At 54.1% G+C, this 17,999-nt stretch overlaps 4 protein-coding genes and 1 non-coding gene across 5 annotated transcripts; 4 read left to right on the top strand and 1 right to left on the bottom strand.

Moving 5' to 3' along the window:
• Positions 1 to 410: 410 nt before the first annotated feature.
• Positions 411 to 5,785, top strand: SMAC4_00660 (uncharacterized protein). The gene is made up of 2 exons (XM_003349724.2): positions 411 to 1,320; positions 1,402 to 5,785. The coding sequence occupies exon 2, from the start codon at positions 1,588 to 1,590 to the stop codon at positions 5,677 to 5,679; it is 4,092 nt and encodes a 1,363-aa protein (XP_003349772.1). The 5' UTR covers positions 411 to 1,320; positions 1,402 to 1,587; the 3' UTR covers positions 5,680 to 5,785.
• An 81-nt stretch (positions 5,786 to 5,866) lies between these two features.
• SMAC4_00659 (uncharacterized protein) lies at positions 5,867 to 8,423 on the top strand. The gene is made up of 2 exons (XM_003349723.2): positions 5,867 to 7,053; positions 7,112 to 8,423. The coding sequence occupies exons 1-2, from the start codon at positions 6,327 to 6,329 to the stop codon at positions 8,224 to 8,226; spliced, it is 1,842 nt and encodes a 613-aa protein (XP_003349771.1). The 5' UTR covers positions 5,867 to 6,326; the 3' UTR covers positions 8,227 to 8,423.
• An 820-nt stretch (positions 8,424 to 9,243) lies between these two features.
• On the top strand, positions 9,244 to 9,315 carry SMAC4_14092. The gene has a single exon. It is a non-coding gene; the product is annotated as a tRNA-Pro (tRNA).
• An 879-nt stretch (positions 9,316 to 10,194) lies between these two features.
• Positions 10,195 to 10,802, top strand: SMAC4_00658 (uncharacterized protein; the record flags this gene model as incomplete). The annotated part of the gene is made up of 1 exon (XM_024655919.2): positions 10,195 to 10,802. The coding sequence occupies one exon, from the start codon at positions 10,195 to 10,197 to the stop codon at positions 10,519 to 10,521; it is 327 nt and encodes a 108-aa protein (XP_024511052.2). The 3' UTR covers positions 10,522 to 10,802.
• Positions 10,803 to 10,946: 144 nt separating this feature from the next.
• On the bottom strand, positions 10,947 to 17,477 carry SMAC4_00657 (uncharacterized protein; the record flags this gene model as incomplete). The annotated part of the gene is made up of 5 exons (XM_003349721.1): positions 10,947 to 13,858; positions 14,635 to 16,913; positions 16,979 to 17,091; positions 17,178 to 17,244; positions 17,431 to 17,477. The coding sequence occupies 5 exons, from the start codon at positions 17,475 to 17,477 to the stop codon at positions 10,947 to 10,949; spliced, it is 5,418 nt and encodes a 1,805-aa protein (XP_003349769.1).
• Positions 17,478 to 17,999: the final 522 nt, after the last annotated feature.

A 17,999-nucleotide genomic window follows, 5' to 3' on the forward strand; every position in this document is an offset into this window, starting at 1 on the left:
TCGGCCTCTTTGCCCGTGGCCCCCCTCTCACCCCCGTAGGATGGAGACCCGGACACCCAGAATCCACAGCCGAGTCCGACGACAAGACGGTCGTGAATCGGAAGACTAACGGTTCCACTATCCTCCGAATACACGTGGATCTCCCGATGGGGCGACCCGGAACATGACTGTCATCGGTCGTGGAACAACGGAAAGACCTTCCATCGCATTGTTGACAGCCATCAGAGGTGTAACCGTTTGACTCAACGAAACCCATCGGATCATAAGTGTCTTTCTATAGGTTTGCGATTTCTTTGCCCGGATCGCAGAATTCCAAAACGTTTGGCGGTCATTCTCCCACAAAAGCAGTGCCTTCAGTGGTTTGCCATTTTCGTCGGGCGTCATCACGAGGACTGACTGGTATCACGTTTTCGGAAGATTCCATCCGCAACTTCATATGACCGTGATAGGAATAGGCAAAAGGGACTCCAGTCATGAGCACATGCGAAAAGCCAGATTTTGTTTTAAGATTGCCAAGAGTTGAATCTTGTTGCTAACGACCAACTCCCGTCCCCTTTTTCTTTGTTCTAGCCCTTCCAACATCACCAACTGCACTCAACATGTTCTCCATCATCTCCCCCACTTCCAAAATCATTGAGTTGTTTGTGCCGACTGCATCAGATCACTGCCTGCCTGTTCCTGCATAAGTGTGTTCTTTCTGCATCCATCTTAGGTTGTTCAGCGTCTCCCATCCCCCCGTCACTTCGTCAGATGTCAATTTCATCCATCCCATGTCTGTTGCATCGTTTAGCGAACGAGTGGTCTTTGCTTGGCTCTTTGCGCGAATTGTGCGTGAAAACACCCAGCTGAGTAATGACAGGGTACCTGGAAGGCGATACTCTAGGAAGGTATAAGTGCTTCAAGTCAAAGGATCTGGATAATACAGAAACGAATGGAAGGCACAACAACATTCCCCTGGAAATTTCAATCTGGCTTTTGGATCAATATTCTTTCCATTAATACGTTCCTGAGTCCAGCCCGTCGTCTTCCATCGACTGTTTTTTTCTGTCCTCAATAATCCCATCCCGTCCATCTTTCACACGACTCGTTCCCCACCTTACTGTGTATCAGGTCAACAGCATCATCAATCTTCATGGTTGATATCAACCATTCAACCTTCCCCATGGTCATCACAGCAAGCTGTGAACAACCAAGTTTGAAATGACAACAACAAGCACGAATCATCAAGCATCAGTCAACAAGGGACACCTTCCGAAATCCTTTTTTGTCAACTCCAGCATTGAATCATCTTTCCCATCGCGAACTCAGGCTATTTAGAAGGTACGACCCCATCATCATCATCATCATCAGCAACATCAAAACCCGAATTTCCAAATCGGGACACGGGACTAATATACACAGGGAAAGAACATCCCAAGCCTCATTCATCCACTACTCCGACTCGTCCACCTTCGAAACACTTTACGGTAATTGTACGGACACAAGAACTGAAGTGATCATCGACTTTTTTTTTATTCCAACACTACCTACCTACTATCCAAGCATCCCAAACACTCAAACATCAGCATTGGCAAGCATCAGGCAAACATGGGAATATCCAAGCGCAGCATGCCAGCGCGGCGGCGGCAGCAGTCCACCGCGACTGAGACTGAGACATCCGTCGGTAATAAGAAAACCACCATTACGACCTCATTTCTCATTTCCAATCTTCACTGTCCCTCGTGTGTCTCGACCATAAAGGACGTTCTTTTCCAGTGCGATTCCAGTCATATCCGATGGGTCTCGCCCAACGTGGTCACTTCGGTCGTCACGGTGGAACATTACGACTCACTTGAAGAGGGAGGAGACCCCCAACCAGACAACGGCAACGGCAACGGCAACGGCAGCTCTTCAGCCGCATTTTCCAGCACATCCACATCCACATCCGCCGTATCATCCTTGATCAGAGACATGCACCGCGCCTTGGAAGACAGCGGGTTCGAGGTCAGTGGTGTAACGACGACTGCTACCGTGACTAGTACTGGTATCAGTCACGATGATAATGACAAGAACTTCCTGGTTCGGGGGGATCTCGGCATCGATCATGACACTCAGCAGCAGCAGCAGCAGCAATGTTCCATTCCTGGCCGACATCCACAAGAAAGGGCATCATCACCTTCTGCCTTCTTCTCAAGATGGGTCACCAACCTTAACCTCTCCGGGACCGTCCAGCCATTGCGGTCTCAAAAGCAGGCTGAAGCACATCTCCAGAACTGCGAGCAGTGTCGCACGTCCACCAACGGCCACGACGTAGCAACAGAAGAGAAGGTAAAAGAAGGAAAGGAATCAGTCGTTGGCGAACCGAAATCATCGGTCTCAGAGGTTAGGGGTAACGCTCTAGATTTCGCAGCTCGAAACAGAAAGATGGCAGCAACATCAACAACAAAGTCCTTGATCTCGACAGATACCGCAGTGGATCTTTCCAGAGGACGACGAACATCATCATCGTCTCAACCACAACCACAACCACCACCGCAATTGTACAGAGCAACATTCGCCATCGGCGGCATGACCTGCGCTGCCTGCGTCAACACCATCACCAACGAACTTGACAAAAAGGACTGGATAGCTCATGTCTCCGTCAACCTAATCAACAACAGCGCCGCTATCGACATCTATGACGAAAGCAAAGCGACCGAGCTGGTTGAAACCATCGAAGACTTGGGCTATGACGTGAAGCTTGACAAGGTCGTTGCCCTCGACCTTCCAAAGCCAAGGGCACCACCAAAGTCAAAGGCCCCAAAAGCCCCAAAAGCACGTCGTGAAAGCAGCGCATCAGACACATGGCGAGCCACTTTGTCCATTGGCGGCATGACCTGCGCATCTTGCGCCAACTCCATCACCAAGGAGATGAAGAAGCGGGAGTGGGTGCAGGACATTACGGTCAATCTGCTCACCAACAGCGCGACTGTCGACTTCGTCGGCGGTAAACAAAATGCCGACAAGCTAGTGGGCGAGGTTGAAGATCTCGGGTTCGAAGCGACGCTCAACGAAGAGACTTTGGTTAACGTCACCATGCAGGACCAGGACCACGACGACGAGGACCCGGACGGGGAACAGGAACAGGAACAGCAAAGACAGAAAAGAAGAGAAGTCGAGATCCGGATCCAAGGCATGTACTGCGAACACTGTCCGTCACGCGTCTCCACCAGTCTGATGGCAGGTTTCTTCCGCCGGCCGCAGCTGGACGTGATCAGCCAACCGAGTCACAAGAGACCGATTGTCAAGATAGTCTACGTGCCCGACGCCCCCGAGTTCACGATCCGACACATCCTCAGGGCGATTGAGGCAAGCGACCCGGCTTTTAAAGCGTCCATCTACCACCCTCCTTCCCTCGAGGAGCAGTCCAAGACCATCCAGCGGCAGCACCAACTTCAAATCCTCTGGCGCGTCATTGGTTCTTTCATCGTCGCCATCCCGACTTTCATCATCGGCATCGTCTACATGACCCTCGTGTCTTCGAGTAACAACTCCCGCAAGTTCTTGATGAAACCATGGACAGCCGGCATCTCGCGCGCGCAAATAGCGCTCTTGATCATGGCCACGCCCGTCTACTTTTTTGCCGCCGACATCTTCCACAGGCGCGCCTACAAGGAGATCAGGACGCTGTGGCGACGCAGCAGTCGCGTCCCGCTGCTGCAGCGCTTTTATCGGTTCGGCAGCATGAACACGCTCATGTCGCTGGGGACGACGATTGCGTACGTCAGCTCCGTTTGCCAGATGGTTGCGGCTGGAGCGCAGAAGGTGCACATGGTGGATGACTCCAACTTTTACTTTGACTCGGTCGTTTTCTTGACCTTCTTCTTGCTGGTCGGACGCCTGATTGAGTCGTATAGCAAGTCGAGGACGGGAGACGCGGTGGAGATGTTGGGAAAACTAAGGCCCACGACGGCAAGTCTGGTGGATGGGTACGGTACTGCTGCGGAGAAGGAAAGGGATGAGGTGGTGCAAGCGGATACGCTTGATTATGGTGATGTCGTGCGCATTCCACATGGTGCTTCCCCGCCGGCGGACGGGATTGTGGTTCGCGGCGAAGGGAACATGGATGAGTCGAGCCTGACGGGCGAGTCGAAGCCGGTTAAGAAGGTCGTAGGCGACGAGGTGTATACGGGCACCATCAACAAGGACGCGCCGCTTTTGGTCCGGATCACCGGTGTGGCTGGCAAATCCATGTTGGACGAGGTCGTCAAGGCGGTTCGTGAAGGGCAGACCAGACGGGCTCCTATTGAGCAGGTGGCGGATATGCTGACGGCGTATTTCGTTCCTGTCGTCATTGCCATTGCGGTAGCCACTTGGATAATTTGGCTCGCTGTTGGATATAGTGGTCATGTGTCAGACGACTTTCTTGGAGACACCAAGGGCGGATGGGTCGTGTTTGCGCTGCAATTTGCGATTTCCGTCTTTGTGGTCGCTTGCCCCTGCGGCCTGGCACTGGCTGCTCCGACGGCCATCTTTGTTGGCGGTGGCATCGCGGCGAAACATGGTATCTTGGCCAAGGGAGGAGGTGAAGCGTTTGAGAAGGCTAGCAGAGTTGATTGTGTGGTTTTCGACAAGACTGGCACCTTGACAATGGGAGGAGAGCCCAAGATCATGGACTCAGAAGTTTTCCATGACGCAGAAGATGATGAAGGCAGCATTGTTTTGGCGGCACTAAAGGCGGTCGAAGAGAACAGCAGTCATCCGATAGCGAAAGCCATCGTGGCCTTTTGTGCAGCAAAGACGTTTGCCAAATTCCAGGTCGAGGAATTGCAGGAGATTGCTGGCAAGGGGATGAAGGCCAGGTGTCTTGGAGCCGAATCGCAAGATGGCTTTGATCTACTTGTCGGTAACGAAGCCCTTATGGAGGACTTTTCCGTTACCATCTCGGATCAGACTGTCCAGACGCTGCAGAAGTGGAAGAGTGAAGCCAAGTCCGTTGCTTTGGTTGCCATACGGCGACACCAGGGCAATGATCCCAATGCATGGATCCTTTCGGTTGCGTTGTCAATCTCTGATCCCATCCGTCCCGAAGCACCGCTCATCGTCAAAGCTCTTCAGTCTCGGGGCACTCGCGTGTGGATGTTGTCCGGTGATAACCCCGTCACCGCAGCTGCTGTCGCATACCAACTCGGCATTCCCGCCGATCAGGTCATCGCCGGCGTACTTCCTACGGGGAAGGCTGATAAGATCAGGTATTTGCAGGGGACAGAAAAGGCGCGCGTCGGCAAAGATAGCGAGTCGAGCACACGTCGCGCGATGGTGGCCATGGTCGGAGATGGCATCAACGACAGTCCAGCGCTGGCAACGGCAGATATCGGCATCGCCATTGGGTCTGGAGCGGATATCGCCATCAGCAGCGCGGACTTTGTGCTTATCAACAGCGACCTGCGCGGGGTGGTGACGCTCCTTGATCTCTCGGCCACGGTCTTCCGGAGGATCAAGTTCAACTTTGGGTGGGCGGTGGTGTACAACTGCATCGCGCTTCCCGTGGCAGCGGGCGCGTTCTACCCCATTGTGAGCAAGGGAAACCACGTCAAGCTGGATCCGGTGTGGGCTAGCTTGGCCATGGCGTTGAGCAGTATTAGCGTGGTGTTGAGCTCGTTGGCTTTACGGAGCAGAGTGTTTGGGATTGGATTCCGGGCGAGGAAGATTGGAGAGTAGCATATTAGTACGGGAGAAAATAGACAGTAGTATAGTAGATCATATTGGATATGTAATGTTGAGTATTTCATAAAGAGTATATGACACGATGATTTGTTTTTTTGTTGTTGGTGATGAAACGCATGACGTCCCCTTTTGGTGGTTGGAGACAACCTGGAATTGGAGATGGCCTGTGGGGCGCAAGCAACCGCCAGGGAGCCCCACTATTTAAGTAGCTGCAGACCCACAGCCGGTCGTGTTCCCCCTGTCCATGTCCACTACTGCCCAGGAACCGAACTTCAACTCGAGCATCTTCTGCTCTCTTTTGGTTCTTGACTTCAGCCCACCAAACCGAAAGCTTGCTTCAACACAATCATTGGTCGTACAGCTGTAACCAAACTGCCGTTGCTACCCTCCCTCACGACAATCGGAAGGCAGCTACAATAGACAGACTGGAATCTTCCGAGCGCTGATTGAATCTTCTAAAAACACCAAACGACCATTTTACGCGAGCTCGGCCACTCAACCTGCTACGGTCATCATCATTTCGAAAAGGACACGGCAAAGCGGCGCGGTCGCTGAACGGCGCCTTTTGATTCACAAACCGTACCGAAACATCAACCATATACCGAGACCCCTACGATACGATCGAGAGAGAACTAGACACGATGAACTCCACGGTTAAGCGCAAGTTCAACTCCCTGCTCCAGGGCATCGGGAGCCGGCCGACCAACAACCCAGACTCGCCCTTCTCCTCCTCGACGCGCGATGGCAATGACTCTCCTCTGAGCTCGACGCCTGCCTCCACCTCCAGCTCGAGGTTCACAAACATGGCCAACGACAGCCTCGACTATCTCAGTAAGAAGCGCCGTGTCGGCGGGCTGCCCTCCACACCGAGCGCAATCACGTTAACGACCCCGACGAAAGGGCAAACCACGATCTCCAACATCACCCTGCGAAAATGGAACTCCCACGCCGGTCCACCAGGTAGTAGCAGCAGCCCCGCGCCCGGAGCCATCGGCGGCGGCAATCATGCGAATCAGAATAGTCCAGTTACGAAACTGCAACCACCCAAATACTGCCCCGGCGACCGCGACCAGCTCGTGCGACGATTGGCGACCTTCCAAGAGCTGACGGACTGGACACCAAAACCCGACAGGGTCAACGAGATCGAATGGGCGAAGCGCGGCTGGGTCTGTCAGGGAAAGGAGCGCGTTAAGTGCACGCTCTGTAACAATGAACTGGCTGTTAAGCTGAATCGCAAAGAGGTTGATGGGAAGGAGATTCCAGTGCTGATCGCCGCAGATATTGCTGAGTCGGTGGTGGATCAGTATGCTGAGCTGATTATCACATCACACCGGGAGGACTGCCTTTGGAGGAAGAAGGGTTGCGATGGTGAGTGTCTTCCGCAAGGGAGGGTCATGATGTGTGTGCTAACGGGTTCCGTCACCAGATTCGCTTCTACGATTACCTCTGCCCAACCCCAAACTAGCCCTCGAAACTCTTCGCCGACGATACGACGAGCTCTGCCAACGCAAGGATTTTCTCCCTTACGAGTTCAACCTCCGCCTGCCGGAAGGTCTCGACATCGACACCATCCTTTCCTACCTGCCACCAAACTTCTTTACCGAGCCTTCACCATCGAGCGCCACAACCTCACAATCGGCTAACCCCAATCCATCCACTTCACACCAACCATCAGCGATCAACCGCACCGCCTTAGCCCTCGCCCTCCTCGGCTGGCAAGGCCTCTCGAACCCTCGTCTCGGCACCGCCGTCCCTAACTCCGCCTCCTGCCACACCTGCCTCCGCCGTCTCGGCCTCTGGATGTTCAAATCCAAACAAGTCGACTCGGAAACCAACACGATCCTAGTCCCCGCGCCCATGGACCACCTCGACCCCCTGCGCGAGCACCGCTTCTTCTGTCCCTGGAAGAACCCGCAAGCGCAGCGGAACCCGGGCGCCAAGCCCTTAGCCAGGGGCGAGACGGACAAAGCCGCCTGGGAGGTCCTAGTGGAAGGACTGAGGAACGAGAGCCGATTGAGAGAGAAGGGCAGGGACTTATTGCATGGGAGGAGTAAGTCCTCCAGTTCTGGGTTTGGGTTTTTGGGAGGAGGGAAGAACAAAGGGACGCCGCATCGGGCGACGGGGAGCGCGAGCGGATTGTTGGGAACGCCGATGACGCCTGATACTCGGGGCTCATTACAGCAACCGAATAGTGCGCCTGGTGGTCTCCATGTCGGAGGTGGCCAAGAAGAAGGGGGAGGGGACGAAGAAGAGGGAGACCAAGATGATGATGATGATGAGTCGGAGGAGGCGAGGAAGAAGAAGGATCAGGCTATGATGAGCAGACTGAGGAAGGTTAAGAGCTTGTTTAATACCAAGGGGAGTAAGTTGAAAAAGTTGGGGGTTTCGCCATCGCCGTCTCCGGGGCCGGCGGGAACTGGAGCGGTTAGTGTGCCGAATAGTCCTAGGCCGGGAACGTCGCATTCTACGAGGACTACCGGGACTACGGGGGCGGCTGGGACTACCGGGGGAAGCAGTGCGAACGCTCCTGTTGAGCAGTAAGGGAAGGGCAGCGGTTCTTCATGGCATTATCATCTTTCAGGGTGGCTGGCGGGCGGGCGGGCCTTAACACGCATATGGAGTTGGGAGCAGTGTTATCGTCCAAAATTTTGTACTACAGGTGTAACAATAGCCTTGGAACTTAGCGTTAACGATTTCATTATCATCCCTCTTGTGAAGCGTAAACAATCACTGCCACGAAGTTCCTTCTGTTGATGTTACTCGCGCGCTGTACCAAACTAAACCCCCATTGCTTGTACCAAGGTGTGAGCACGGATCACCTCCAGGGTTAACCACACCGTCCTACGAATGCCACGGTGAACCCTCCCTCACCTTTCCGGCCGGCTACTGTACCGAAAACCAAGGCCGCCATATCCGTGTCAGTGGTCGGCAACTGAACGGAAAAGCACGTGGCGAAAAAGAAATGCACTCAAATGCCTTATCTAGACCCCTGTTTGCATCTTTTTTAGTTTGGTTATTTTTCTCTCGCTGCGGGAAAATTAAAAATGTTCGCGGCCGCAAAAAGACAACACAAGAGACCGACCGGGTTGAGGTTTTTTTCTTTTTGATGATGATGATGATGATGTTGATGGTGCACTTTTCAGATTAACGAGCGCAAGCCAAACCATCAGATTGGACATCGACAACGGGAAGAACCGATCTCACTTTGCACTTTCTGTTGCGCTCACTCACCTTCGCCAAACCGACCAACCGAGCGAACAACCCACCAACAACCAACCACCACCTATGGTATTCACTCACCTTTGCGTTCACCGAAACCTCCCGTCCTACCTGCGTACCTACTTCCAGTGGCAACGAAGGGACGGTCGCAAGCGCAGCTCAGCGCAATCACCCACTTACCAAAACAAGCCTTCCCGTGCGAGTTTTGCGTAACCAACCTTCCCGCTCCCAAAACCCATCCATTGTATCCCCCAAAGCACTGGCTCTGGCCCCTTTATAAATCTTTCGAAAATCTATCATTTTCAACAACCGATTATTCTTAGCAAAATAATCAATATCGGCTTAGTGGTCTAGTGGTATGATTCTCGCTTTGGGTGCGAGAGGTCCCGGGTTCAATCCCCGGCTGAGCCCTATTTTTTGGCATTTGCACAGACTTCCTTTTTAGAGATTTTGGTGACTAGCTTTGGTTTGGTGATTGCTGTGATTTTTGGGAATTTGTTTTTCTTTTTTTCGGGTCCGGGCGAGAAGGATGGAATGGGTTGTGGTTGTGGGTTTGTTAAGGTATGGTGGGAGTCGGTCGGGTGTCGGTAAGCTGGTTGGTGTTGACAGTTGAGAACTTGAGACATCCGAATGAATGATGTCTTTATGTTTCGGAAAGGAGCGTATGATGAGCTGGCATTTGAGAGATCTAAAAGTGCTGTCAGTTTTGGATGGAAACCAAGGGGTATGTACGTACATAAGTAAAGAAATAACGATGAAGATATCGACGGCGATAAACACACGGTATTTTCCCATGCGTGGTCTAAATAAGGTCTGATGGTGCCTTGTGTAACAGTCATGATTCTCGCCAGTCTTGCCTGAACTCCTCATGGAAAAGACATTGTGATCTTGAGTTCGAGGTGTGGCTGGCCATCAGGGCCTTTAAAACTCTCCTCTAGGGCATGATAACTCAGCAATGGAATCTTACTAATGCCTCATCTCGTGTCAGATGTTCAAGAATGGCCTGTCGAGGCTGGGTTTGTGCATCAACGCATCACCGCATCAATGCATCTTCAAGAACCTGACTCCTCACCAGCTTGCAGATACTGCGCCGAGGGTTTTTGGCTAACAAACACTGATGATGGCATCCCACATAAAGAAGTGCCTACCTACCATACATTGTCGTTCGGCCTTGTCGCTGACGAAGCTGAGAGGGGGTTATCAAGGGAATGATTAGAACTTGTCACGCAACACCACTCTTTCTTTGACACTGGTATTTACCCGATCATGATCATCAGTTGCTTCTTCCAAATGCGTTTCCATCATTGGCTCCCATATATCTATCTATCACTTCTTCATAAACCATACAAATCATTGATGATATCCAATATGGATATCCGCTATCGTTACAAGTACCTAGAATCCCTAAACGCTTTCGTTGTTAATCATTCCGCTGATATGAGTCCACTTGCTTTTAGTGCACGACTCAACCCTTCTTCCCCCGATCATCTCACGCTTTTTAGTCGACCGTCAAACGACCAACTCAAACCGCTTCGCACGCATGGCTACTCAGTACCGCCCGCGAGCGAGCGACTCCACGACCTTCCCTCATTCCACCATTCCACCTCCCATCAATAATCAGCCCCAACCCAATCCAACACCGCACAAACCATCTCGACAGCCAACACTCCTCCTCTCGCCAGCAGCTCCACAAATCCTTCAATCATGACCACCGCCAACCACACCGCTGCAAAGGCCACACCACTGAGTCGCCCGGCGATCCGCAGCACCCTCATGAACGGATGGTATCCCCTAGCCGCCACATCACCGTGGAACTCAGCCAGCATCATAGCGGCATGTGCTTCCAGCTCGCTGGCAGCCGCGACAATGGCTGCTGCGGCAGAGGTAGCTGTTGCCGAAGTCACAGAAGAAGAAGAAGAAGAAGAAGAAGAAGTGACCCTTCTATGATGGTGATGGTTGTTGTTCTTGTATGAAGAAGAGAAAGAAGACGAAGACGCTGACGAAGACGCAGATGAAGCAAAAAAGACTGTATCGAAGCCTAGTCAATGCGCGCCGCCGCCGCCTCCACCACCACCACCGCCAGCACCATTAGCGCCGCCTCCGCCTACCGAGACGGGATTGCCGCCCACGGCCATCAAGAGTCTCTTATTCTTCCTGATGGTCTGGTTGAAGTGCTTCTCGATCTTATCGCCCTCCTTGCGGGCAGCCGACAGAGCCGACTCGGCGTCTTCGAGGCTCATCAGAGGCACGTTGCCGAACGGGCCGGGAGCACCGCCGATGTTGAGGCCTGCACCCTTATGACCCATGGGGTCATCAAGAGCAGATACAGACGGTGAAGGAGGCATGTCCAAGTAGGAACCATGTGCGTCGGCGAACGCGCTTACGGGGGCTGGATAGCTGATCTCGGGTGCCACGGCGTCGTTGTCGTGCGGTGACGCGGGAGAGCCGGCACCGTACATCCAGGGAGCGAGCGAGCTGAGGCCCGCGGCGGCTGGGTTACCGCCACGCTGATCCGGGTGCCAGTTTGACATGGCTTTCGGAAAGCTCATGTCTCTGGCATTGAGGTTCAGCCGCGGGAGGACGTACTGGTTGATGTAGTAAATCGCCTCCTCCCGCTGGATCTTGTTCACCGGATCTGTTGGGTACTGACCAGGAGCCTGAGGGAAGTAGCCCGGAGGGCCGTTGGGCACAGCACGCCCCTTGATCAGACTGAAACCACCGCCGGCTTCATGGCGAGAGGAAACAAACGCGGCAGGGCTGGAGGCGGTCTCAGCGATGCGGGCTTGAAGCTCCAAGAAACGATCCTCCTCCTCTTCGGTCAGGTTGCGAATGCAGTCGCCGTTGGGAGTCAGAAGAATTCGGACGCCATCAATCATTTTGCGGACGGGGTGACCCGCAAGCAGAGCTGCTTGGTCTTCGTCAGTCACGATCGACTTGGTAGGCGTCATGGCATTCCGAGCCGCGTTTTCCCTGGCAGCAGCGTTGCTATGATCATTCCTTGACTTCTCAAATCCGGTGCTTGTCGGCTTGAAAAGAGACAGGTCATCGATCTTCTCCGGAACCTCACCCGATTTTTGCAAATCTTGGAAGATCGTGGCAGGTGTCGGCAAAGTGCGAGGAGTTGAGACGGAGTCCGACTTCGGGGTCTCCTTCACTCCCCTCGTCTTGATAGGAGAAGCGTCATCCGTCAATGTCGTCGTCTCATTGGCCGTCGATCGGTACGTGGAAGACTCCTCCTTGACCTCCTTGACCTCCTTGACCTCCTTCACTTCCTTTGGGGGTGGCGGAGGAGGCGTCGCCTCCTTTTCCTTTTGTGCAGGTGTTTCCGGTCTACTGACAGTCGGTGTTACGTTTGCGGTGGTGGTGCTTGGCTTCTCCTTCTCCTTCTTCTGCTTCTTCTTGCGGCCAATGATGGGTCCGATCTCCTCATTCGGATCAGACTTGACGGGCTGGGCGGCTACAATTGCCGTTTCCTTCTTGAGCTGCTCCTTTCTTGCCTTCCGCTGCTGACTCTTGGTGGTCGTTCTGACAGGGGCAGAACCGATCTTTGACGGCGGTGGCGAGCTGGTGCGAGATGCCGAGACTGAGGCTGAGACGATGGACGCACTATCCGAAATCATCTCGCTAGCAGGAGTCTCGGGTCTCACGGAAATCGAAGCCACAGAACGAGCCGCGGAGCCCACGACGCTCGTGGCAGTAGCGTTGGCGAGCGTAGAAGGCGTCTCGGTCTTCGGAGTTGAGACAAGTCTTAGTGTCTTTGCTGTTGTCCGAGCGAGCGGCGAGGCCACTGAAGCAGTCGTTGGCGTAGGCAGGGCAGGGAAAGCCGAGTCCCGATCATGGGCAGATTTCTCCGTCGTTGCTGATGAACTCTCAGCAGTTCTGACCTGGGCAACCTTGGTGGCTGCGGCAATGTTAAGAACTGGGGCAGGCTTTTTGTCTGTAGGGCGGGGTTCTGGCTTAGGAAGAGTGGGCGCCACCGCAGGTATAACCAGCACAGGTGCAGGCTTCTCTTTCTGGGCAGCCTTCTCCTTTTCGGCCTTTTCCTTTTCGGCCTTCTCCTTTTCGGCCTTCTCCTTTTCGGCCTTTTCCTCTTCGGCCTTTTCCTTTTCCGCCTTCTCCTTCTCGGCCTTCTCCTTCTCAGCAGCCCTCTCCCTTTCAGCAGCCTTTTCAGCAGCCTTCTCCGCAGCCCTTTCGGCCTTCCTGGCTGCCTTAGACTTGGTTGCCGTAATCTTGGTCGAAACGGCAGGTGTCGTGGCAGCTGCCTGGACCTTGGGACTATTGAGAGCAGGGAAGTCCTCGTCTGCCAAAACCTTTGGTCCCTTCGCCTTGGCCGTTGCAATATCCTTCGATAGACCAGTTTCCGCCGCAAGAGCTTGAATATTCTCCTTGGAGTTCTTCTTGGCCTCAGCTGCGTCACGAAGCTTCTTGGCATCTTCGCACGAATCAATGTGTCTCTCTGCTTCCAAAACGTTAATGGTCTTGCCGTCCTTAGCAAGAGGCAAGTCCATTGCGCAAAAGGGACAGTATTGCATGCCTCTTTCCAACTTGTTCCTCGGCTTCTTGTTGACAAGTGGGCTGGGAGCTGTTGTAGGCGTTGACGTGGTTGACGCTGCCGTGGAAACAGCCGCACTAGAGGCCGTTGCCGTTGCGGGTGTACTCGTAGGTGGTGCCGTAGACGCTGCTGTAGACGCCGCCGCTGTGGTTGCCTTGGTAGGCACAACAGGTACGCCGACCGGTGGTGTCTGAGTTCCAGCTGGCAAAGATGCCTGGAGGATGGCAGGGGAAGGATGGCTGATGTGACCCAGTCCCGGAGGAGGGGCAACGGTTGTAGGAGTCCCCATGCGGCCGAAGTTATCGAAGGCTCCGGGGGGTTGGCGTATCGTTGTAATGGGTTCGTCCGAAACCAGAGCGTCTACGCTTGTCGTGACTTCCTCGAACGAGGGTAGATCGTCATCTACAAAGCTATTAGCCTCTCGGATGGAAGAAAGAATAATCATCTGATGTAGTGCAGGCTTTGGACCGGGGACCACTTGGTAGAAAGGGAGCACCAAGACAACAACGACAACGACGACAACAAGAATCGCAGCACGAGTTATATACAGGAGGGCTTTTTGTTTGGTCACGTCAAGAATACCATCATCGTCTTCCACGAGGTTGGGAAACGGAGTCCGCTTACAGCTGCGGTAAAAATGCTTTATTTTTGACCTTTGTGCCAACTGAACCCAGACCGTACGAAAACTGGGACCGACGTTAACGTACATGTGGAAGAGAAATCTCGAAGGAAGACGATGAGAGCTTGCCTGACGTGACCGATATACCCCAGTGATGCAGAACCCTAAAGCCTGTGCAGGAGTGAATAGAAGCGAAGTTGGAATGCCGTTGGTCTCCTCGAGAATCTCCCTTCCTTTCTCAAAATGCAAAAGACGCCAGTGTAAAAGGGGCTCCCCTTCTGGAAGACCGAATGTGGTGATGCTTGAAAATCAAAACGTGTGCCATTCCTTGATTGCCTCATAGAAAACCCATCCCGCTCGTGCCGTGGACGCCGTCGTGATATATATGATGTGCCAAACGAAGCAACAAAAGTGTCTCCCCAAAAAAAACAGGACAAGTAAAAAAGATTAACTCCATCGCGCGAAGTGAAGAAGTGGTCTAGAACAGCAGCTCTCTACCATCCCCGATATCCAGCAGAATACATCATGGCGGGATTAGTGTACCCACCTTGCGACTGACCACCAAACACCTGTCCGAGACCGGCATTGCTCTGTTGTTGCATATGCTGCTGAGACTGCATTCTCGCCTGCAAGATACTCGGGTCCGCAAGATCTACTAAGCCACTCCCCCCAGAGGAGGAAGTGTTAGCGTGTCTGTGCTTCTTCCCCTTCTTCTTCTGCTTTGAACCCAAGTCTTGGAAGGCTCCAGGCTGGGGCCCGTAGAGCGATGCCAGGCCCGGAGCAGGAGCTGGGGTAGAGGAGGTAGAGGGTGGGTACAGTGGAGGAATGGAAGGAAACAAGAACTCACGCTTTCCCGCATCATGAACCTGGCTACCAGCACCTCGGCCGCGGCTGAGGAGCTGAAGAATCTCGTTCGTATCTTTCGTGGTGTTGCCGAAAGCAGAGCCGAAACCGTGCTGCCCAAACATGCTCGGAGGGGTGCTCGTAGACTTGAGCCCGGGCGGAGGGCCGGGCATGGAGCTGGCATAGAACTGCGTGTTGGGTTGAGCGTGGAAGGACGAAGGCATCATCGAGGCCTGCTGAGCCATGACCCTGGGGTTTGCCGCCAGCTTGACCGAGGTGGCAGACGCTGTTTGCCCCTCGTTCGCGAAGCTAAAGCGAGAGCCCTGGCGGTTATGCCCCTGCCCCTGGAAAAGGTTCGCCTGGGAAGTGATTCCGGGAGGAAGGTGATCGTAACCCGTCGCCTGCGGACGCATGAAAGCAGGCTGCTGTGGTGTCATGGTGCGACTGCCAATGGATGCGAGGTTGGTAGAACCCTGGCTGAAGCCAGACCCGATCGCCGACCCAAACAGTCCGTCGTTGTTAGCGCGTTGAATGGGCGGCTGTGAAGCTCCCCGCAAGCCAAAATCACGTCCAGTATCCCGGTCCTCAGGTTCACCTCCCAAAGCAAGGCTGCCACTGCTTTCAGGCTCGACCTCAGCTGGTTCGGTAGCTGCCGCGGAACCCTCATGTGACTCCGCCACGCCGGTGGTGACATCGTCGCGCAAAGCTCTCCGCTTCTCGCCACCCCTCACATCAAACAAAGGCGGGTAGTTAGCCTCTGTAGAGTCGTCTCCAAGCTTGGGCCAGGCAAGAGAGCACCCATTGAGGGATTTGAGAAGCTTTGTAAGCGTATCTTGGGAAGCGCTCCTGGCCTTCTCGAAAGTGGACTTGGCGGATGTCTCAACCTTGGGTGGAGGAGGAGCCGCAACTGGAGCAGTAACAGGGGCCGGCGCCGGTGCCGGAGCTGGTGCCGAAGCTGGTGCCGAAGCTGGTGCCGGAGCTGGTGCCGGAGCTGGTGCCGAAGCTGGTGCCGGAGCTGGTGCCGGAGCTGGAGACGCAGCTGGGGAAGCTGCCTCAGCAGGAGGAGCAGGAGGAGCAGAAGGAGTAGCCTTTGGCGCAGGCTTTGCCGCAGATTTGGGCGACTTTTCGGATTTCGTCTTCTGGGGAGGAGGTGGAGGATGATGCACCGTGCTCTCGATCGGAGGGAAATCTTCGACGGCTTCTCGGTTGGATTCGGAAGTGACTGGAAGAATGTTCGAGATTGCAGGGCTGGGGGCGGCGCCGCTAGTGGCGTGGCTTCCACGTCGGCTACGGACCTGGGGGTTTCGAGCCCAAGTAGCTGAAGAGGGCAGCGCGGGGCCATCGCCGTTTTCGGATTCCTCCTTGCTAGAACTCCGGATCATCGGTTGAGCATTCGAGAGCGCGGGCGATGGGTGGCCCGTTTGGCGAGACGTCGACCTTGAGGCACCGCCAACAGGGAGGGGGCGTTGGCTGCTGATGCTGTTTATCGAAGACAAGTCCTGGCGAGAATAGCTGTCCTCCTCGTCACCAAGCTCGTGTAAGAACATACACTGCCTGTTTGTGCAAATCTCGTGACGGAGCCAAGCTGAACAATACTTGGTGGTGCCCAGTTGAGCTCTCAGAACCCTGTCGCCATTTTGCGAGCCATTGACTGCTTGAATGCACCTAGCAGCATCCTCCTTCTTCTCGAAAGTGACATAAATTCCGAGGGACTGGTTGTGCCCGTCTTGGCTCTTCCGATTGCTGATGGATATCTTTTGGATATTGCCGTATTGTCCAAAAAACTCGGGACGCCGGAGTGTCTTGAGCAACTCGTCCTCGCGTACCGTAGGCGTCAGCCCGGTTACGTAGACCAGGTTTTTCTGAACGACTCGGACGCCGACCAAGTTCTTCCGATTCTCCTTTTCGGCTTCGCGTTTTTGGGCTTCCTTGTGGCGTTGCTCGGCGGCACGTCGCTTTTGGTTCTTTTGGATATTCGCTCGGAACTCGGCAACCCTATGAACTGTCAGCACAGACGCAGAAGGTCACGGATGGCAAGCGGGGGTGTGGCGGCAACATACTCTTCCTGAGTGACGACCTTCCATTGGATAGTCTTGTCGTCGTATGGTCTGCGGCACGCGGGACAAAGACCATTCATATTATTTCGGATATTGTTGAAACAGAACTGGCAGATCTAGGGTGGGGCGGCGGCGTTAGCGCAAAGGTTGAGCCAAAAAAAAAAGGGGGGCCTTTGGAGGGGCAAGCTGTTGGGCCACGTACCTGGTATCCGCAGGGGCATGGCTTGAAGTTGCGATCCGAAAGATCAAACTCCTCGATACAGAGGGGGCTATAAGTATTACTAGTTAGTCTGATGTGTTCTTGTGTACGGCTGGAAGATGTTGTGACATGGGGTCGGCTCGAGGCTGAGGAAGGCGGAGAGGGCTAGGCATGACGAGGGGAGGCCATGGAGGGGCAGGGGCAGTCGTCATGGGTTTCGGGCCGCGGAGAGAGGTCGAGCGAGGTGGTGGCATACCAGGTCTCTTCTTCATCGTCGACGAAGGTATCTTGAGAGGGCGCCATTGTGGTGACTGGAGGGGTGGGGTGATGGTTCGCGGTGGGAGTGAAGGGCAAGTTGAGTTAGAGGCTGCTCCTAGGTAAAAACGGAGACGACTTCGAGGTGGCCGGGTCGAATACGGATCGATGGACGGAAGAGTTGTCGGTAAGGTAGATATTAAACGGCCGTAAAACTAGCGGCGCGATATTTGGTCTATGGGAGAAAAGCAAATGATGACCTGGAAAAACGCCCGTGGTAGTGTTTGTAAAAGGTACAGAAAACAGAGGGTCGGTGCCTCTTTTTTGGGACTTGTGCTCGTGTCAACAAATGGGGATAATTAGAGAGAAGTTGGCCGGATGTGGGTGGAAAGGAACTGGACGGGAATTGCAGGCAAGTTTGAGCACAAGCGAGCGAACGCAGAGCCTTCCAGCAAAACGTCCTCGGATGAGCGCTAGTCCTGTTCTGGAAAGGGCCAGCTGGCGCGTGTCACGCCACAGTTGGGACACTCTTCCGAAAGAAGGAGCCGCCAGCTGCAGGAGAGCTGTCAG

The sequence above is a fragment of the Sordaria macrospora genome, chromosome 7, assembly GCF_033870435.1.
Source record: "Sordaria macrospora chromosome 7, complete sequence".
In the NCBI taxonomy this organism is placed as follows: Eukaryota; Fungi; Ascomycota; class Sordariomycetes; order Sordariales; family Sordariaceae; genus Sordaria; species Sordaria macrospora.